Source organism: Scyliorhinus canicula, chromosome 14 (assembly GCF_902713615.1).
Source record: "Scyliorhinus canicula chromosome 14, sScyCan1.1, whole genome shotgun sequence".
NCBI lineage: Eukaryota > Metazoa > Chordata > Chondrichthyes > Carcharhiniformes > Scyliorhinidae > Scyliorhinus > Scyliorhinus canicula.
The window spans coordinates 155,961,650-155,980,287 of NC_052159.1; the positions used below are offsets into that span (position 1 = coordinate 155,961,650).

The 18,638-nt window shown below is 49.2% G+C and overlaps 1 protein-coding gene across 5 annotated transcripts in view; it reads left to right on the forward strand.

Moving 5' to 3' along the window:
- pcca (propionyl-CoA carboxylase subunit alpha) overlaps positions 1 to 18,638 on the forward strand; it is a 399,162-nt gene that overhangs the window by 147,839 nt on the left and 232,685 nt on the right. For all 5 annotated transcript variants that reach the window (XM_038817962.1, XM_038817964.1, XM_038817963.1 and 2 more), the window contains 3 exons: positions 8,313 to 8,415; positions 10,550 to 10,644; positions 13,271 to 13,421. In XM_038817962.1, coding sequence (XP_038673890.1) covers positions 8,313 to 8,415; positions 10,550 to 10,644; positions 13,271 to 13,421 — 349 coding nt within the window. The remainder of the gene's footprint in view (positions 1 to 8,312; positions 8,416 to 10,549; positions 10,645 to 13,270; positions 13,422 to 18,638) is intronic.

Below are 18,638 nucleotides of genomic sequence, written 5' to 3' on the forward strand. Positions count from 1 at the left end.
TCTAATCTTATGCCACTAGCAATCTGCAGCTAGACTGAATTAAATTCATCATAACTTACATTATTCTTTTTCAAAGAAGGCTTCTGCTTTTTAAAACAATGGTGGTTAATTTAATATAATTCATTGAAGGGATACTTACACTCCGGTGCGACGCCACTACTCTCTTTGGAAAACAAAGAGTAGTTGTGATGACCACTCTGAGGAGGTGCCTGGAGGCCCTGGTGGTGAGAGCTGAGGCTGGGCATTGCACCCTAGCAGTGCCAGTGGGTGCTGACGTGGGCAGTGCGGGGAGGGGGGTAACTCTTCTCTATTGGGGCAGGGGGTACTTCCCCTTGTGTATGGTGGGGGAGGGCAGCACGGTGGCGCAGTGGGTTAGCCCTGTTGCCTCACGGCGCCGAGGTCCCAGGTTCGATCCTGGCTCTGGGTCACTGTCCGTGTGGAGTTTGCACTTTCTCCCAGTGTTTGTGTGGGTTTCGCCCCCACAACCCAAAGATGTGCAGAATAGGTGGATTGACCACGCTAAATTGCCCCTTAATTGGAAAAAAATAATTGGGCACACTAAATTTAAAAAATAAACAAACAAAAAAAAGTGTACGGTTTGAGGGGGGGTGAGAAAGAGTGTCCTTGATAGTTCCGTGCTGGGAAGAGGGTGGTGGGGGGTCATTCCAAAGCTTGTGTGGGAGGGGGAGGGGGGTCCTCCATGTGCCATCGTGGGGATGGGAAGGAGTTCATTTTTCTCGCAGATCGGCCACGCCCCTGCTCTCTGTGTGGCTGGGCTTCTGCCTGCTCTATCAGGTCCCGCCCTGCCCGAGGGATGGAGCAGTCTGCGCCGCCCAATTGATTTTGACAAAGTGTTAAAAGATCTGGCCGGAAAACTTGTGTTTCGGGGGAGCAACACACTGCTTTTCACTCAGAACCTGACACTTTGCCATTTTTTTAAAAATTCCGCCCAACGCCTCCGTTTATAAAGCCCCAGCCTCATCAGCTTGTCCTGGCAACATAGAGAAAATAAGTTTATTTTTGATACTTGACATGCCCTTGGACAAAATACTGGGTAAATATTCCTGAATACTTTCTCTTTATTTTGCTCTCAAGGTCATCGATTTTGGGCGTCGACAATTAAGTACCATAATTGAAACCAAAATGATGCAATAAAAAATTTTTTTTCCTGTTCTGATATTGTTGACTTTTTTGCTGGGGAAAGATTTCACTGGCTGCTGGTACCTGTGGTACGGTAATATTTATTTCTCATGTATAATCCCACACTGAGTCGGCTATTTTAGCTGTGGGTGAATTGGTATTATACAATACTGAAGCTACTTTAATGCAAATCATATTGTGCAAACTTGGCACAAGATGTAATATTAGGAACTAAGTTTCTGAATTGCTTCTATATTTAACGAAAACATTGGGGTATATGTGACCACTATAGGAAAGTGACTAGATTACGTTGAATTTTAAACACCGCACATTTTGGTTCGCTACTGATTTCAATGGATAATCCTCCAATATTGGCTGCTTGTGCATTGTCCGCACCTTCAACTACCGAGGGGCCCAAGTTTCCTTCTCAAACACCTTTGATTTTGATTCTGTCACGGGTTGATGTCATTACTGGCACGGCTAGCATTTGTCCTTGAACTGAGTGGCTTGTTAGGCCATTTCAGAGCACAGTTAAGTTTTTTAAAAAAATATTGTCAACACAATTATTTTTTTCCAATTAAGGGGCAATTTAGCGTGGACAATCCACTGATCCTGCACATTTTTTTTTTTTGGGTTGCGGGGGTGAGACCCACGCAGACACGGGGATAATCTGCTAACTCCAGACAGGCGGTGACCCGGGGCTTGGATCGAACCCGGATCCTCAGTGCCGCAAGGCAGCAGTGCTAACCACTGCGCCACCGTGCTGCCCAGAGGATGGGTTAAGTTAAAAGTCAACCACATTGCTGTGGATCATGTAGGCCAGACCAGGTCGGGTTGCCAAATTTCTTTCCCTGGAGGACATTATGAACCAGATGTTTGTTTACGACAACCGATGATTGTTTCATTGCTACCCTTACTGAGACTAGGGGCGGAATTCTCCCCACCCGGCTGGGCGAGTTCTCCCCACCTTTGGGGGCTAGGCCCGCGCCGGAGTGGTTGGCGCCACGCCGACCGGCGCCAAAACCGGCACCAACGGCCTTTGACGCCCGCCGGCCGGCGTCGGGCCTGGCCGAAAGGCCATCGCCGGTTTGCGCATGCGCCGGTGCGTCAGCTACCGCTGACGTCACCACCGGCGCATGCGTGGTAGGGGGGTTCTCCTCTGCCTCCGCCATGGTGGAGGCGGTGGAAGAAGAAGAGTGCCCCCCGGCACCGGCCCGCCCGCCGATTGGTGGGCCCCGATCGTGGGGGCACGCCCCGGGGGCCCGCTCGCGCCGCCAATCCCGCCGCCACCAGAGGTGGTTTAAACCACGGCGGCGGGAGAGGCCTCTCGGTGGCGGGACTTCGGCCCATCGCGGGCCGGAGAATCGCCGCAGGGGGCTCGTCGATCGGCGCGGTGCAATTCCCGCGCCCGCCAATTCCCGGATGGCGGAGAATTCCGGCCACGGCGGGGGCGGGATTTTCGCCGGACCCGGGCGATTCTCTGATCCTGCAGGGGGTTGGAGAATTTCGCCCTAGGTTTTAATTCCAGATTTTATGTTCCTCCTCTCTGGATCTCATTCTTCCTTTACGATTCTCTTTAAAACCAGAGAAAAATCATAATTAGATCACTCTTCACATAAGTATAGTTATAATTTAGATGGGGGGGGGGGGGTGGGTCTGTGCTTACTAATACATTTGAAAAGGAGTCGGGCGGCATGGTAGCACAGTGGTTAACACTGCTACCTCATAGCTCCAGGGTCCCAGGAGCTATGGGTCACTATCTGTGTGGATTGGGTCACTATCTGTGTGGATTCTGCACGTTCTCCCTGTGTCTGTGTGGGTTTCCCCCGGGTGCTCCGGTTTCCACCCACAGTTCAAAGATGTGCAGGTTAGGTGGATTGGCCATGCTAAATTGCCCCTTAGTGTTCAAAAGGTTAGGAGGGGTTACTGGGTTACAGGGAGGCGTGGACTTAAAGAGGGTGCTATTTCCAAGGGCTGGTGCAGACTCGATGGGCCGAATGGCACTGTAAATTGTATGATAATCTATGAGTCCTTCAACCAATGAAGTTTGAGATCCACTGGTTTACAGATCAGCCATGACCTCAATGAACTGTGGAACAGGCTCGAGGCGGCTGAATGGCCTTTTCCTGTTCTAAATGCTCCAGGACTCCATCTAACTGACCCCACATTCATGGTGCTTGTTGGACCGTGACTAAACACTTCTACTCTCTTTCACCCCGCTCCTCCCCACAACCGTCACAACTTCCTCACCAGTGTGGATACCCTTGAGAAAAGCAAATAAAATCCAGAACCAATATGGGAACAACGACTGTTTCTTTGACCCCGATGGATGATTGAACCAGGCCAGGAGACCAATTGGATCAAGAAATTTGGCTTGTCCTTACTGTAATGCAAATGTATTAGACAATTTTATAACTTTGCAAACTGCAATTCAACTTGCTGGGAGAAACCGTGCTTCCTGTGCGCCTCATTTTTCGAAGATACAGGGAGGGATTCTCTCAGCCCGGGGCCAGGCCGGAGAATCCCCGGGACCAGGCCGGAGAATCCCCGGGACCGGCGCAAATCGGGCCGAGCCGCCCCGACACCGGCACGCGATTCTCCGTAGAGCGTGGCGTGGTTGGCGTGGTGCAGGTCGGGGGCCACTCTATGCGCCCCCCCCCCCCCCCCCCCCCGCCGATTCTCGGCCCGGGTTGGGCCGAGTGGCTGTCGTAACAAAGCCGTGTCCCGCCAGCGCTGTCCATACCTGCTCAGCCGGCGGGAACTCGGTGTGGAAGGATCCAGGGGCGGCCTGGGGGGGGGGGGGGGGGGGGGGGGGATGTGGCCTGGCCCCCCCGATGTGGCCTGGCCCTCCGATGTGGCCTGGCCCCCCCGATGTGGCCTGGCCCCCCCGATGTGGCCTGGCCCTCCGATGTGGCCTGGCCCCCCCGATGTGGCCTGGCCCCCCCGATGTGGCCTGGCCCCCCCGATGTGGCCTGGCCCCCCCGATGTGGCCTGGCCCGCGATCGGAGCCCACCAATCGGCGGGCCGGCCTCTGTGGCTAGGGGCCTCCTTTCCTCCACGCGGCTCCTGTAACCCTGCGCCATGTTGTGTCGGGGCCGGTGCGGACAAGCGAACCACTGCTCATGCCAGCGCGGAAAGAGAATCCCAACGGCCAGAGAATTCCGGCCCTGGTTTGCGAATTGGCTGCTCCCCTTGCCGACGAAGCGATATGTTTTTTTATTTATTTTTTCTTTAAATTTCAGAAAACCCAATTATTCTTTTTTCCAATTAAGGGGCAATTTAGTGTGGCCAATCCACCTAACCTGCACGTCTTTGGGTTGTGGGGGCGAAACCCACGCAGACACTGGGAGAATGTGCAAACTCCACACGGACAGTGACCCAGAGCCGGGGTTTGAACCCGAGTCCTCAACGCTGCAGTCCCAGTGCTAACCACTGTGCCACATGCCGCCCCCGTGATTTGTTTATAAGGAATTAGTGTAAACAAGGGGCAGAGGATTGGTGAACATAAATGTCTTAACTATTGCAGAGTAGAGTAGCAATTTAGAACCTTACTGGGGTTCAGTTCAAGGGAAGCAGAATACATCATCGTTAAATTATCCTCCTTTTTGCTGCCGAATGCCTTTTGCAGGCTGGATCCCTTGTATGTTTTTTTTTCTCTGGCCATCCTTGATGCAGCATTTTACATTCCTGCATAACCTCTGATTCATTTTATTCTGTTTTGATTTGACCGGAATAAATGTTGATTGTAGCCTTAGCAACCACCTTTCAATGCTTCCTAAGATTGATTTCCCAACTATTCTTGTACTTGCATTTGTTTTTTTTTCTTAGTTTCCTTTAAGTCTACAATTCCTAATGCACAATATTTTGGTTGCTGCCCTTTTTGCAGACCCAGCAATAGTTCCAATATTTCGGTCTCACTTGTTCGTTGCTGCTAACTGTGCTGCGTTTGGACCAGTGGATATGAATCCAGCATCCCTGAAACCATGCACCCTGCTTTAAGGAAAAAAGAACAAAAGGGGGCAGCACGGTGGCTCAGTGGTTAGCATTGCTGCCTCATGGCGCCGAGGTCCCTAGATTCAATCCCGGCTCTGGGTCCCTGTCCATGTGTCCCTGTGTTTGCCCCCCCCCCCACACACACACAGCCCAAAAGATGTGCAGGGTAGGTGGATTGGCCACGCGAAAGAATTGCCCCTTAATTGGAAAAAATGAAACGTAATCACCGTCGCTTCGACGGCAAGGGGAGTAGCCAATTAGCAAATCAGGGTCGGAATTCTCTGGCCGTTGGGATTCTTTTTCCGCGCTGGCAGTGCCCCCCCCCCCCCCCGCGCGCGCGCGTTTTCCAGGTGGCGTGGGGGGGCATCAATGGGAAATCCTATTGACAAGCAGTCAGGGAATGGTAGCCAGTGAATGGCGCGCCGCCGTGAAACAGGCGGTCGGTGGTCCGGGGAATCCCGCTCCAGATCTTGAACAATGACCTGAACAGTTAAATGCAACACCCCTTTAGCCGGCACTAGTTCACGTGGTTGCTTTCTGGAGTGGGACCTGACCACAACCCGTTCCCTATTTCTATCTCTGCCCTCCTGCCTCATTTCATCTGTTGCTGAAACCCTCATCCTGCCTTTGTTCCCTCCGGACTTGACTATTTTAATGTCTCTTCCCGCAATTCTGCTCCCCGCCTCCCCCATAACTTGCGATGATGCCATATCCTTACTTGCACCAATTGCCATTCACCCATCATTCCTCCCTGTGCTCACTCACCAATATGCTGGGCCACATTCCTGCTCTCAAATTTCTGGCCCCCTCCCTATCTCTGTCACCTCCACCAGGTTCACAAGTGTCGGAGATATCGGCACTCCTTTAATTCTGACCTTTGAGGACCCCCGATTTGAATCACGTAACCATTGGTGGTCATGCCTTGAGCTGCCTGGGTCCTAACTCTGGAGTTCCCTCCCTAAACCTCCCCGTCTCTCTCTCTTCCTTTTAAGCTGCTCCTGATAAACCTATCTCTGATCAAGCTTTTGACCATCTGCTGAAAGATCTCCTTGTGTGTCTCAAAGAGCAAAGAACAAAGAAAAGTACAGCACAGCTCTCCGGTGTCAAGTTTTGCTTTTTAATGCATCTGCTAAGTGCTTTGGGACATGGTGTTATGTTTACAGTGCTGTATAAATACAACATTTTGTTGCCTGATAAAAAGGTGTGGGTCCCACCCCTGAGCCAAGCTAATCTTTGAACAGTTGAGATCGCACTTTGCACCATCAAAGTTTGCAGTGGGGACTGAGGCCCTGTCTGTGCTGTTTTGCCAGACAATCGAAAACAAGTCTCATGGCCCCAATCTGTGCGCCAGCAATAGAATCATAGAATTTACAGTTCAGAAGGAGGCCATTCGGCCCATCGAGTCTGCACCGACCCTTGGAAAGAGTACCCTACTCCAGCCCACGCCTTCACCCTATACCAGTAAACGCACTTAACTTTTTTGGATACTAAGGGCAAATTAGCATGGCAAATCCACCTAATCATCCACCTAACCTGCACATCTTTGGACCGTGGGTGGAAACCGAAGCACCCGGAGGAAACCCACGCAGACACAAGGAGAACATGCAGACTCCTCACAGTTAGTGACCCAAGCCGGGAATCGGTCGGGAATAGGAACAGAATAAGGCCAATTTGCCCGAACTGTACCTTAATTTCCATCTAGAATCTGTAAACCATAAAACCTCTGCCCAACAATAATCGATTAATCACAGTTTTGAAAATTTTCAACAAGCTTTTGGGGGCAAGGATTCTGGATTTCCAGCACCTTTTGTGTGAATGAATGCTTCTTTGTAGGGGCGGCACAGTCGTTAGCACTGCTGCCTCGCAGCTCCAGGGACCTTGGGTGACTGTCTGTGCGGAGTTTGCACGTTCTCCCTGTGCCTGCATGGGTTTCCTCCGGTTTCCTCCCGCAGTCCATAACTGTATAGGTTTGGTGGACTGGCTGTGCTAAATTGCTCCTTGGTGTCCAGGGAAGTGCAGATTAGTTGGGGTTACAGCCATAGGGCGGGGAGTGGACCCTAGGTCGGTGCTCTTTCAGAGGGTCAGTACAGATTTGATGGGCCAATTGGCCTCCGTAAACACTTTAGGAATTCTATGATTCTTGACATTACCCCTGAACAGCCCAACTCTAATTTTAAACTTATGCCCTCTTGTTCTGGACTATCTCTCCCCCAGTCGACCTGACAAACTTCCTACGATCGCCTTAAATACCTCAATTTGATGTTCCCTTTTCTATACTCAGGAGGGTACAAGCTCCATCTATGAAACTTATTCAGTAAAGTGGCTAACAATTGATTGGCTCTTCGGTTGAATCACTAGATGGTGCTTGGTGACTGTGCATCAACGTTACTTGACAACTTCAGGAGAAAAAGGAAGAATGTTGCAGGAATAAAAAGAAACCTTCACACCTGTCAGAACCACCTTTAACTAGTTTTATTAAAACAAAATTTTTTTTAGAGTACCCAATTATTTTTTTTTCCCAATTAAGGGGCAATTTAGCGTGGCCAATCCAATTAGGTTGTGGGGGTGAGACCCACGCAGACATGGGGAGAATGTGCAAACTCCACACGGATAATAACCCAGGGCCGGGATCGTACCTCAGTCCTCACCACTGCATCACGTTTAACCGTTGAGCCAATTAATTTACCACTCTGTTGGTCAGCACATTAATGAATTTATACTTATTAGCTCAATTATTTCGCCACAGCAATAACAACTTGTATTTAAATAGCACCTTTAACATAGTAACATGTCCCCAAGAGACTTCACATGAACGTTTATCAGGCAAAATGTGACACTCCGCTACATAAGATGTTAGGAGAGGTGACCATGCGCTTTGTCAAAGAGGTAGGTTTTAAGGAGCATCTTAAAGGAGGGGAGAGCGGTAGAAGTTAGTTCTGGAGTTTAGTCCCCAGGCAGCTGAAGTTATGGCCGCCAGTGATGGAGTGATTAGAATCTTGTATTCAGCCACTTCTTTAAGAGGAGGACGTTGAACATCCTGATTGCTGCATATAACTGAAAAAAGCTCTGTTGCAATTTTATTAATGAAATTCCTCATCCACCTTCAGTGACATGTAAAGTATGATGCTAAAGTTAAATAGACCATTCTCTCAAACATTTGTCTGTTCACACTCCTTTAGGGAAGGGTTTAGGTTTTCTTCACAAGAAGCAACTTCGAGTTTCGGTGATGACCGGCTGTTGATCGAGAAGTTTATTGATAATCCTCGCCACATCGAAATTCAGGTTAATGAATTCAGGATTCTCTTTGTCAAGAAAGGCTTGTAATTAAAACTGAGGTTTATGCGGGGAACTGGATGGCTCAATCATTGCTTTTTCACCTGGGGATGTGCTTTCAAATGTAGCGAAGAACTAACGGGATAAGAGTCTCTGGAAGGAAGGATCTTTTTAAAAATTGTTTTAAAAATATTTTCTTCCCCAATTAAGGGCCAATTTGTCCACCTACCCTGCACATCTTTGGGTTGTGGGGGCGAAACCCACGCAGACACGGGGAGAATGTGCAAACTCCACACGGGCAGTGACCCAGGGCCCAGATCGAACCCGGGTCCTCGGCGCTGTGAGGCAGCAGTGCTAACCACTGCGCCACTGTGCCGTCCCTTCATCACATCCTTTTGATGTATCCTTCTGTTCCTTTTTGCCTTATGTATTTATCCAGCCTCCTCTTAAATGTACCTTTTCTAATCGCCTTCACCACTGTTAAGTGTGAAGACATTTCTCCTGAAATCTCTCTTGGATTTATTAGTGACCATTTTGTACATATGGCCCCTAGTTTTGGTCTTCCTCATGATAGGAAACACCTTGTATAATTATTATTATTCTCCATGTCTACCCTATCTATCTCCTTCATAATCTTTAAACCCCATTACCAGCTTTGGTCAATTTCCTAATGCTAATATTTAATTTTCAAGTGCCCGATTCATTTTTTCCCAATTAAGGGGCAATTTAGGCTCAATCATTGCTTTTTCACCTGGGGATGTGGTTTCAAATGTAGCGAAGAACTAACGGGATAAGGGCCAATTTGTCCACCTGCCCTGCACATCTTTGGGTTGTGGGGGCGAAACCCACGCGGACACAGGGAGAATGCGCAAACTCCACACGGACAGTGACCCGGAGCCGGGATTCGAACCCGGATCCTCGGTGCCATCAGGCAGCAGTGCTAACCACTGTGCATCCGTGCTGCCCATCCTAATGCTAATATTTCCCTCGTTGAAGAGCACAGATACTGTCCTGATGTTTTGGTGATTAACATGAACAATATAGAACCCCAATACCATTGGGGACAGCCTGCTTGACTGGCATCCCATCCATCACCTTAAATATTCCATGCCTCCAGCGATGCACAGTAGCAGCTGTGTGTACCAGCTACAAAATGCATTGCAGTAGCTTGCCAAGGCTGCTTCGATACCACCTTCCAAACCTGTGACCTCCACCACCTAGAAGGACAAGGTAAGCTGGTGCATGGGAAAACCATCACCTGCAAGTTCTCCTCACAAGCTACACACCATCCTGACTTGGAACGCTAATCAATGTTCCTTCATCATTCGATCATCATCCTGGAACTCCCTCCCTAACAGCACTGTGGATGTACCTACCCCACATCAACTGTAGCGATTTAAGAAGGCACCTTGTCAAGGGCAGTTAGGGATGGGCAGCAATTGCTGGTGTTTCCAGCTGTGCCCACATCATGTGAAATAATTTTTAAAAATAGACTGGGAAGACCCCAACTTTAATCCAGCACGAGGCTGAATCCATTGATTTTGGCTAAGATATCAATCGGACACTACAGTTGGCTTTGACACCTTGGATCAGATTGGGGAAAATCAGATATGTTTCATTTCTGTTCATCGACTTGTAATCTCTGCTGGAGAGGTGCATGTGTTAATGCTGGGGATGCTCAGCTGTGATGCTCCTATAGTTAAACAGTCCGCATCCACTAACTATGAAGCCCACACATGATAAAGAAGCACCTGAGGACATTGGAGCCTCTTGTTACGGTAGACATCATACCTGTGTTCGTGGGGTTTGAAACTTTGAAGAAAGATTGTGTTCGGAAAGAGGCAAATTTGGGAACTGTTAACTGAAAGCATGGGTGAATAAAATTTCCTTGGAAAAAAAGACGGGGAAAGACCAGATATTATAACAACAACAATTTTTATTAGTGTCACAAGTAGGCTTACACAATGAAGTTACTGTGAAAATCCCCTAGTCACAACACTCTGGCCGGCGCCTGTTCGGGTACAATGATGGATAATACTGTTTTGGATTGATATCTTAAATGTAGTTTTAACCAGGTGATTATATCAAGCATCATTGCATATAAATAAATGCCTTTCAATTGCAACATTTTTTGCCCCCCCAGATATTAGGGGACAAACATGGCAATGCGCTCTGGCTGAATGAGAGAGAGTGCTCCATTCAGAGGAGAAACCAGAAGGTGGTTGAAGAGGCACCAAGGTAAGGCCTTTAACATAGTGTTCATTTAAAAAAATTATTTATTCGATCTTGGGATGTGGGCGCCGCTGACTGGGCCAGAATTTGCTGCCCATCCCTAATTGCTCTTGGACTGAGTGCCTTGCTTGGCCATTTTAGAAGGGCAGTTAAGAGTCAACCCTATCGTTGTGTGGGTCTGGAGTCACATGTAGGCCAGACTGGGTACAGCTGGCATATTACCATCATAGAATTTACAGTGCAGAAAGAGGCCATTCGGCCTATCGAGTCTGCACTGGCCACTGGAAAGAGCACGCCACCCAAGCCCACACCTCCACCCCATCCCCGCAACTCAGTAACCCCACCCAACCCTTTTGGACACTAAGGGCAATTTATCATGGCCAATCCACTTAACCTGCACATCTTTGGACTGTGGGAGGAAACCGGAGCACCTGGAGGAAACCCACACAGACACGGGGAGGATGTGCAGACTCCGCACAGACAGTGACCCAAGCCGGGAAGTGAACCGGGTCCCTGGAGCTATGAAGCAACAGTGCTAACCACTGTGCTACCATGCCGCCCTTTCCACCCAAAAAGGGCATCAGTGAACCAGATAGGTTTTTTTTTTTACAAACCATGGATGATAGTTTCATGGTCATTACTGAAATTAGTTTTATATTCCATATTTATTAATTGAATTGAAACTCCTTCAGTTGCTTTGAACCCATGTGTCCCAAGCCTGGACTCCTGGATTTCTTGTCCCAGTGACTTACCACTACACCAGCATCTTCCCCTATTCCTGTCTTATTTATTAGTTTCTATTCTTTAGTAACATCACTAGTAAAATAAATTCATGATGCCAATATTGGATCCGAGGAGGTTAAGGCCAGAATTCGAGGAGAGCAGAAAACTCAGAGGATTATGGGTCTGGAGAGGAGATGGGAATAGAGTTAGGGAGGGGCAAAGGTATGGTGCGGGGTGGATTGAGGTTTGCAAACCAGGATGAACATTTTCAAATGGGCGTGTTGCCGGATTGGTAGTCAACATAGGTCCGTCAACCTAGGGGCGAAGGGTGAAGGAGACAGGGTGTGAGTTAGGATGTGGGCAGCCGAGACCGGCCAGGAATGCATTGGTAGCGTCAAACCTGGAGTTAACAAAGTCATAACATTTATTATTGTCACTAGTAGGCTTACATTAACACTGGAATGAATAGGGCAGCACGGTGGCCTAGTGGTTAGCACAACCGCCTCACGGCGCTGAGGTCCCAGGTTCGATCCCGGCTCTGGGTCACTGTGTGGAGTTTGCACATTCTCCCCGTGTCTGCGTGGGTTTCGCCCCCACAACCCAAAAAAAATGTGCAGAGTAGGTGGATTGGCCACGCTAAATTGCCCCTTAATTGGAAAAAATAATTGGGTAATCTAAATTTTTTTTTAAAATTTTAAAAAAACAACAAAAAAACAACACTGGAATGAAGTTACTGTGAAAATCCCCTAGTCGCCACATTCTGGCGCCTGTTCGGGTACGCGGAAGGAGAATTAAAAATGTCCAATTCACCTAACAAGCACGTCTTTCAGGAATTATGGGAGGAAACCGGGGTACCCGGCGGAAACCCACGCTGCCACAGGGAGAACGTGCAGACTCCGCACAGACAGCGGCCCAAGTTGGGAATCGAACCCGGGTCCCTGGAGCTGTGAATGAACAGTGCCAACCACTGTGCTACCGTGCCGCCCACAATGGATGAGGTTTCCAGTTACTGATGAACTGAGGAATTGCCAGAGACGGTCATTATTACAGAGATTGAAGTGGGTGGTCCGGGTGATGGAGGGAACATATGCTGGGAAGTTAGGCACAGTGTCAAATAGTTTGTGAACAGTGTGGTTAAGCCTCAGAAAGTAACCAGAGAGACAGATGGAGTCCAGGGCTCGGGAACAAAGCTATTTTCCGAGGACCAAAGACAGCAGCTTTGGCCTTATCGGATTTTAACTTGAGGAAATTTCTGTCCATCCAACATTGGTTGTCAGGCCGGCAGAGTGAACACTCAGAGGCAGTCTTTTTTTAAATGCTTCCTTAGGATCTTTTTTGACACTTCTATGACTCAGTCCCATCGGGGAATGCTGTGGGACTTTTACATATTGAAGACACATTTATTTATATTCATGCAGTTAATTTTTAGTGATTGTCGTTGAATGATAGAAAAAACTTGCACTTTTGCGGCGTCTCTCACAGCCTCAGAACTGTCCCAAAACACATTTCAAAAAGTTGTTTTAATGCTAGAAATGCGGCTGCCAATTTGCACACAGCAAGCTCCCACACACAGCAGCGTAAATAAAGAAAGGTGTCCTAGTGATGTGGGTTGAGTGATAAATATTGGCCCCAACTCCCCTGCTGTTCTTTGAGATTGTGCCATCAGGTCCTCTAAGCCCACCTGGAGTGGCAGATGGTTTATTGCCTCACCTGGAAGACAGCACCTCGGACAGTGCCAACCCCCCTCAGCATGAGGAATTCGAGTGTCAATTTAGATTACGTGCTCAAGTCCCTGGAGTGGACCTAGAACCCACAGCCTTCAGAGGCGACCACTGTGCCACTGCCACCTCCGTTGATACTAAAAGGTGTTGGCTGCGTGCTGATAAATTTACTGTCTTTTTCATTGCAGCATCTTCCTGGACCCAGAGACTCGGCGGGCTATGGGAGAACAAGCTGTGACATTGGCCAAAGCCGTCAGCTATTCCTCTGCTGGCACGGTTGAATTCCTTGTGGATTCTAAGAAGAACTTCTATTTCTTGGAAATGAACACTCGGCTGCAGGTACAGAAAAGCTCCTTTGCTGCTCAGGAAAATACGATATGAACATTATTTATGCAGTTAATAGAATAGAATAGAATTTACAGTGCAGAAGAACGCCATTCGGCCCATCGAGTCTACACCCACCCTTGAAAGAGCACCCTACTTAAGCCGACACCTCCACCCTATTCCCGTAACCCAGTAACCCCACCTAACCTTTGGACACTACGGGGCAATTTAGCATGGCCAATTCACCTAACCCGTATCTTTGGCCTGTGGGTGGAATCGGAGCCCTCTGAGGAAACCCTCGCAGACAGGGGGAGAACGTGTAGACAGTGACCCAAGCCGAGAGTCGAACCTGGTTCCCTGGCGCTGTGAAGCGTTGCTAACCACTGTGCTACCGTGCTGTCCTCATGTGGTGTGGTAAGTGGTAATGAGCTGCAACTCATTATATATGAGGCTGGTGGAAACGGAGACAGTCAGTGATTTCAAAATGACGTTGGAAGGGCACTTGCAAGGCTGCAGGGATAGGATGGGGGAGAAGGACTGACTGGATTGCTTCATGAAAAGCTGACATGAAGCCGATGGGCTGAATGGCCTCCTACTGTGCTGTAAATGTGTCTATGCACTGGAAAAGAATCTCGCCGTGGCTGATAGAGGCCAGGAGACCCCGCTCCCAGGATCTACCCGGCTTGCAACGCCTCGAGAGATCCAACGCAATCTCTCACAGCTTTGCAATGTAAATTCCTGAGTGCCTGAGGCTTTAGGATTTATCCCCTTCACCTCGGGGACCTCGGGCGAGCGCCGTTCAGCACTGGTCCAGACGGCGTCCAGACGCAACGGGTACTCGTGGGGGGTCTCCCCGGGGAACGGAGGCTCGCCGGGGAACTGAGGCTCCCAGCTGCATGCCCTTTGGGAAGGGTGGGTGCCAGTCGGGCACTGCCAAGGTGCCCAGGTAGCCCTGTCAGCTGGCATGGGCACTGCTAGGGCGCTAGGTTGGCCCTGCCAAGCTGGCATTTTCTGCAGGCGCGCCAGTGTTGCCCTGCATGGGTGTTGGGAGGGACCTTGTGTGTTTGGGAGGGGGGTGGTTTGGGGTCCTTGGAGACCTCTTGCCACGCTGGGGAGTTTCAGCAAGCGGAGCTCCTTCGTGTGCAAAATCCATTCTCTGCTGAGGCCCCTTATACAACGCGAGTCACGTTGAATAGCCGTGTTTTTCTCGATGCTGCGGGCGCCGGTAAACACGCGGCTAAATGCGCTCGCTAGGGGACCTTGTTCCCATTTGGCTGAATCGAGCCCTCTGACCTGAGGTGATTTTTATTTACCAATTCTGGTGGACCTACCTTACCAGAGAATAGCGAGATTGTTCAGTCACTGTTAATGTGAATAGCATTGGTACATGTCAGGGTGAGATGAAGCAGGGTGGCAGAAGGCTTGTGTGGAGTGTTAAATGCCAGCATGGACCAGTTAGACTGAGTGGCCTGTGTCCGCACCGTAACTTCTGTGTAATTGCTGCTACGGTTGCTGTGTACACTTTGCCCCTTGCTTCAAAGTGACCTTGAGGAGGGCACAGTTAAATAGCACAGAGGGTCCCCAGTATGTAGCTAGCCACAGTGCTTTGATATTTTCCCTACTTGGCAGCTGAAATTTCCTTTCAGTTTTTGGAGTGGTGAATGCATGCTGTGTTACACTAAAATTTATGTTGGTGTCAGCAATAAAAAAACCAACCTTTTTGAAAATGGTTTTTCAAAGCAACTAGTCTGCTTACCCAGACTAATGAGATGTGTTTTATGGATAACACAAAAATGTGTGTTTTGCTTTAAAAGAAAGCAGAGGAACAATATTAAAGCGTAGAAGTTTCACCACCATTAATATTTGCTCTTCCCTTTGATGGTAATCCTTATATTACAAAAAAACAGGAAAGGGTTTTGTCAGGGTTACCCTGTCGCCTGTGTGATATTAAAATGGTTTTCTTAATATTTTGTTTATATCTCTTTAAGGATCTTCAAGTTGATTCACAGAAGGGAACGTAGTTGAGGATGCAGAGCAGATTTACCAGAATATTTGTGTGGGCTTTGCACTTTCTCCCTGTGTCTCTGTGGGTTTCCTGCCGGTTAGGTGGATTAGCCATGCTAAATTACCCCTTCGTTTCCAAAGATGTGCAGGTTAGGTAGGGTTACGTGGAGTGGGGCCGAGGGAAGGTGCTCTTTCAGAGGGTCGGTGCACACTCGATGGGTCGAATGGCCTCCTTCTGCACTGTAGGAATTCTAGGTTTCTATTCCATATTTCTAATGTTCCGACCTCAGGTGACTGTCTGTGTGGAGTTTATACATTCTTCCCGTGTCCGCGTGCTCCGGGTGCTCCGGTTTCCTCCCTCAGCCAAAAGATGTGCAGGTTAGGTGGATTGGCCACGATCAATTGCCCTTTAGGGTGGGGTTGCAGGAATGGGTTAGGGGACTGGGCCTAGGTACGGTCATCTTTCAAAGGGTCGGTGCAGACTTGATGGGCCGAATGGCCTCCTTCTGCACTGTAGGGATTCAATGATTCTATGTTGAAAATTATGCCAGGTTCTGATAGAGTGAATAAGGAGAAACTGTTTCCACCGACAGGAGGCTCGGTAACTGGAGGATACACATTTAAGGTAATTTCAAGAGGGAGATGAGATTCTTTTTTTACCAGAGTGAGTTGCTGTGATCTGGAACTGGGCGGGTGGCTGAGATTCTGAACATCTCGCACACACACAAGCGCACACACACACACAAGCGCACACATGCACGCTCACACACACAAGCACACAGACGCACACACAAAGCTGAAAGGGCGGAGGAAGCAGATTCAGCAGCGGCTTTAAGGGAACTGGATAAATACTTGGAAAGGAGTAATTTGCTGTGGGGGAAGAGCAGGAGAGGGACTAATTGGATCGATCATTTTCTTTCTTTTTAATATAAATTTTTGAATACCCAATTCATTTTTTCCAATTAAGGGGCAATTTAGCGTGGCCAATCCACCGACCCTACACATCTTTGGGTTGTGGGGGTGAAACCTACGCAGACACGGGGAGAATGTGCAAACCCCACACGGACAGTGACCCAGAGCCGGGATCGACACTGGGACCTCGGCGCCGGGAGGCAGCAGTGCTAACCACTGCGCCAACATGTCACCCTTGTTTTCTTTCTTTCATTCTTTATAGTTCAAATGCATTTAAATGTAAATTGTGGTGATTTGTATTGAAGAGTTTACCCCATTTTCGCTTTTGCCTGTGTTAAATATTGGCGCTGAGGTGAATGGTGAATGTGGTCAATTGTTGCTTTGTGTGTGTGTGTGTGAGAGATGCTGAGAATCTTAGCCACCCGCCCAGTTTAGAGATGGGGGTTTACTGGTGACCCCCACAGAGAGGTGCCCACACACTTCTGAGGTGTTGTTGCACATATACACTGGTCACAGTTATGTACGCTGATTGAATCAGGATGTTTTAAAATTTTTTATCATAATCTTGCCACTCCTTTTGACAATAGAATGGGAGGAAATGACTCAATTTATGTTTGGTCCATAACATTCTTTAATATTATTCCCAGTTTATCAGACCCACTTGGAAAGTTGTGACGTGGTACTGTGCAAGATTGTGAACAGGACCTGTAACAACATTTAACAATTGTTTAATATTGCACAGACTAGGCTTGTATTCCCTCGGGTACGGAAGATCAAGGGGTGATTATAAATTAGGTGTTTAAGATGATTAAAGGACTTATTAGGGTCGACATAGAGAAACTATTGCCGATGGTGGTGGAGGTGGTGCGGGGGGAGGAAGGAGGAGGAGGAGAGAGAGAGAGAGAGAGAAGGATGTCCCTACACAATGGGGGAGTGGAAATCTGGAATCCTTTCCACCCCCCGGGAAAATCTTTGGATGTTAAGTCAATGAATAGGTAAGGGTATTAAGTGATCTGGAGTCCAGATGGGTAAATAGAGTGGAGTTGAGGTACACATAAGCCATGATCTAATTGACAGGCTGGAGGGGATGACTGCCGTGCTGCTGTTCCAGTGCTGCTTCTTCATTCTACTGCTGTGTACCACATTGTGGGAACTACAGCATCTCCTTTCATGGCTGTTCTTAATGTGCTTGCAGCGATCAATTGTGCATTCCCATTCCTGACCGCCTCTGCCGGCCATATATGCTCTCACCCTCCGAAAGATCCATTGCCCGGAAACATGACTAGTCGCTCTGGTCCTCCAATCAGCTTCAGCCACCAACCTCAGGGTTGTTATCGCTTCTGAATGATGAGAAGGAGGGAGAACGGCAGCTCTTTGCCCCGGCTGAGAATGTATGAGAAACGCGACCTCTTGTATTCCTCGGCTCTGAGGGAGAGATTGGGCCAGATTCTCCGATTCGAAGGCCACGTCTGGAAGATCCGTGGCTTTTAAGTGGAAAGCTTCGGCACCGCCCCCTCACCGATGTTGCGGCCGGTGACGGGCTAGCCGTCGCGCCACGTAAAACGCCCGGCCTCCACGAAATAAACGGCCGGAGAATTGTCGGGTCCGTGGCTGCTCATGCGCACGACGGCGACCTGCGGCGGCCGCATCGTACAACTTGACGCCGGCCACGCATGGACCCGACCTGCTAGATAGCGTCTGCCTGGACTCCCCCCTGGCCACCTCCCACCAGTCCCCCCCAGCTCTCGTGGAAGCCCCCCCCCCCCCCCCCCCCCCCCCGGGCAGCAGCACGGCTCCCACCCGACTGTGGCGGTGCTGGACATAGTCCGCAGCCGCCATGTCGGGTTCCCGCGTGGCTGGGACCACACACCCGCACGCCGTCGTGCACGCGGCCCATCGGGGGTGGAGCATCAGGGAGAGCCTTCAGGTGACGTCATGCAGCCATCCCGGTGGAGCGCGGTCCGCGATGTGATGACGCCATTTCGGAGGGGGCGGAGCATGCAAAATCTGCACAAAACTGGCACGCCCCCCAATTCAGGCGTGAAAATGGATTCTCTGCCCAATCACCGATTACGAAATCGGCGTTGGGAAACAGAATGTCGTCCAGTAACTCTGAGCTGTCCATCTCTGTTGCTCATTTCTGTGTCTAATGATCATCTTGTCTTCCTATACAAAGCATCAATCTCTCTGGTCACTTTTTAAAAGGACTGGTTTCAAAATTGTTGGAAGTGTTGGGAACCATAAAGCACTAATTTAAGATGATTGCCAAAAGAACCAACTGTGACACGAGGAAAAGCTTGTCTACACAGTGAATGG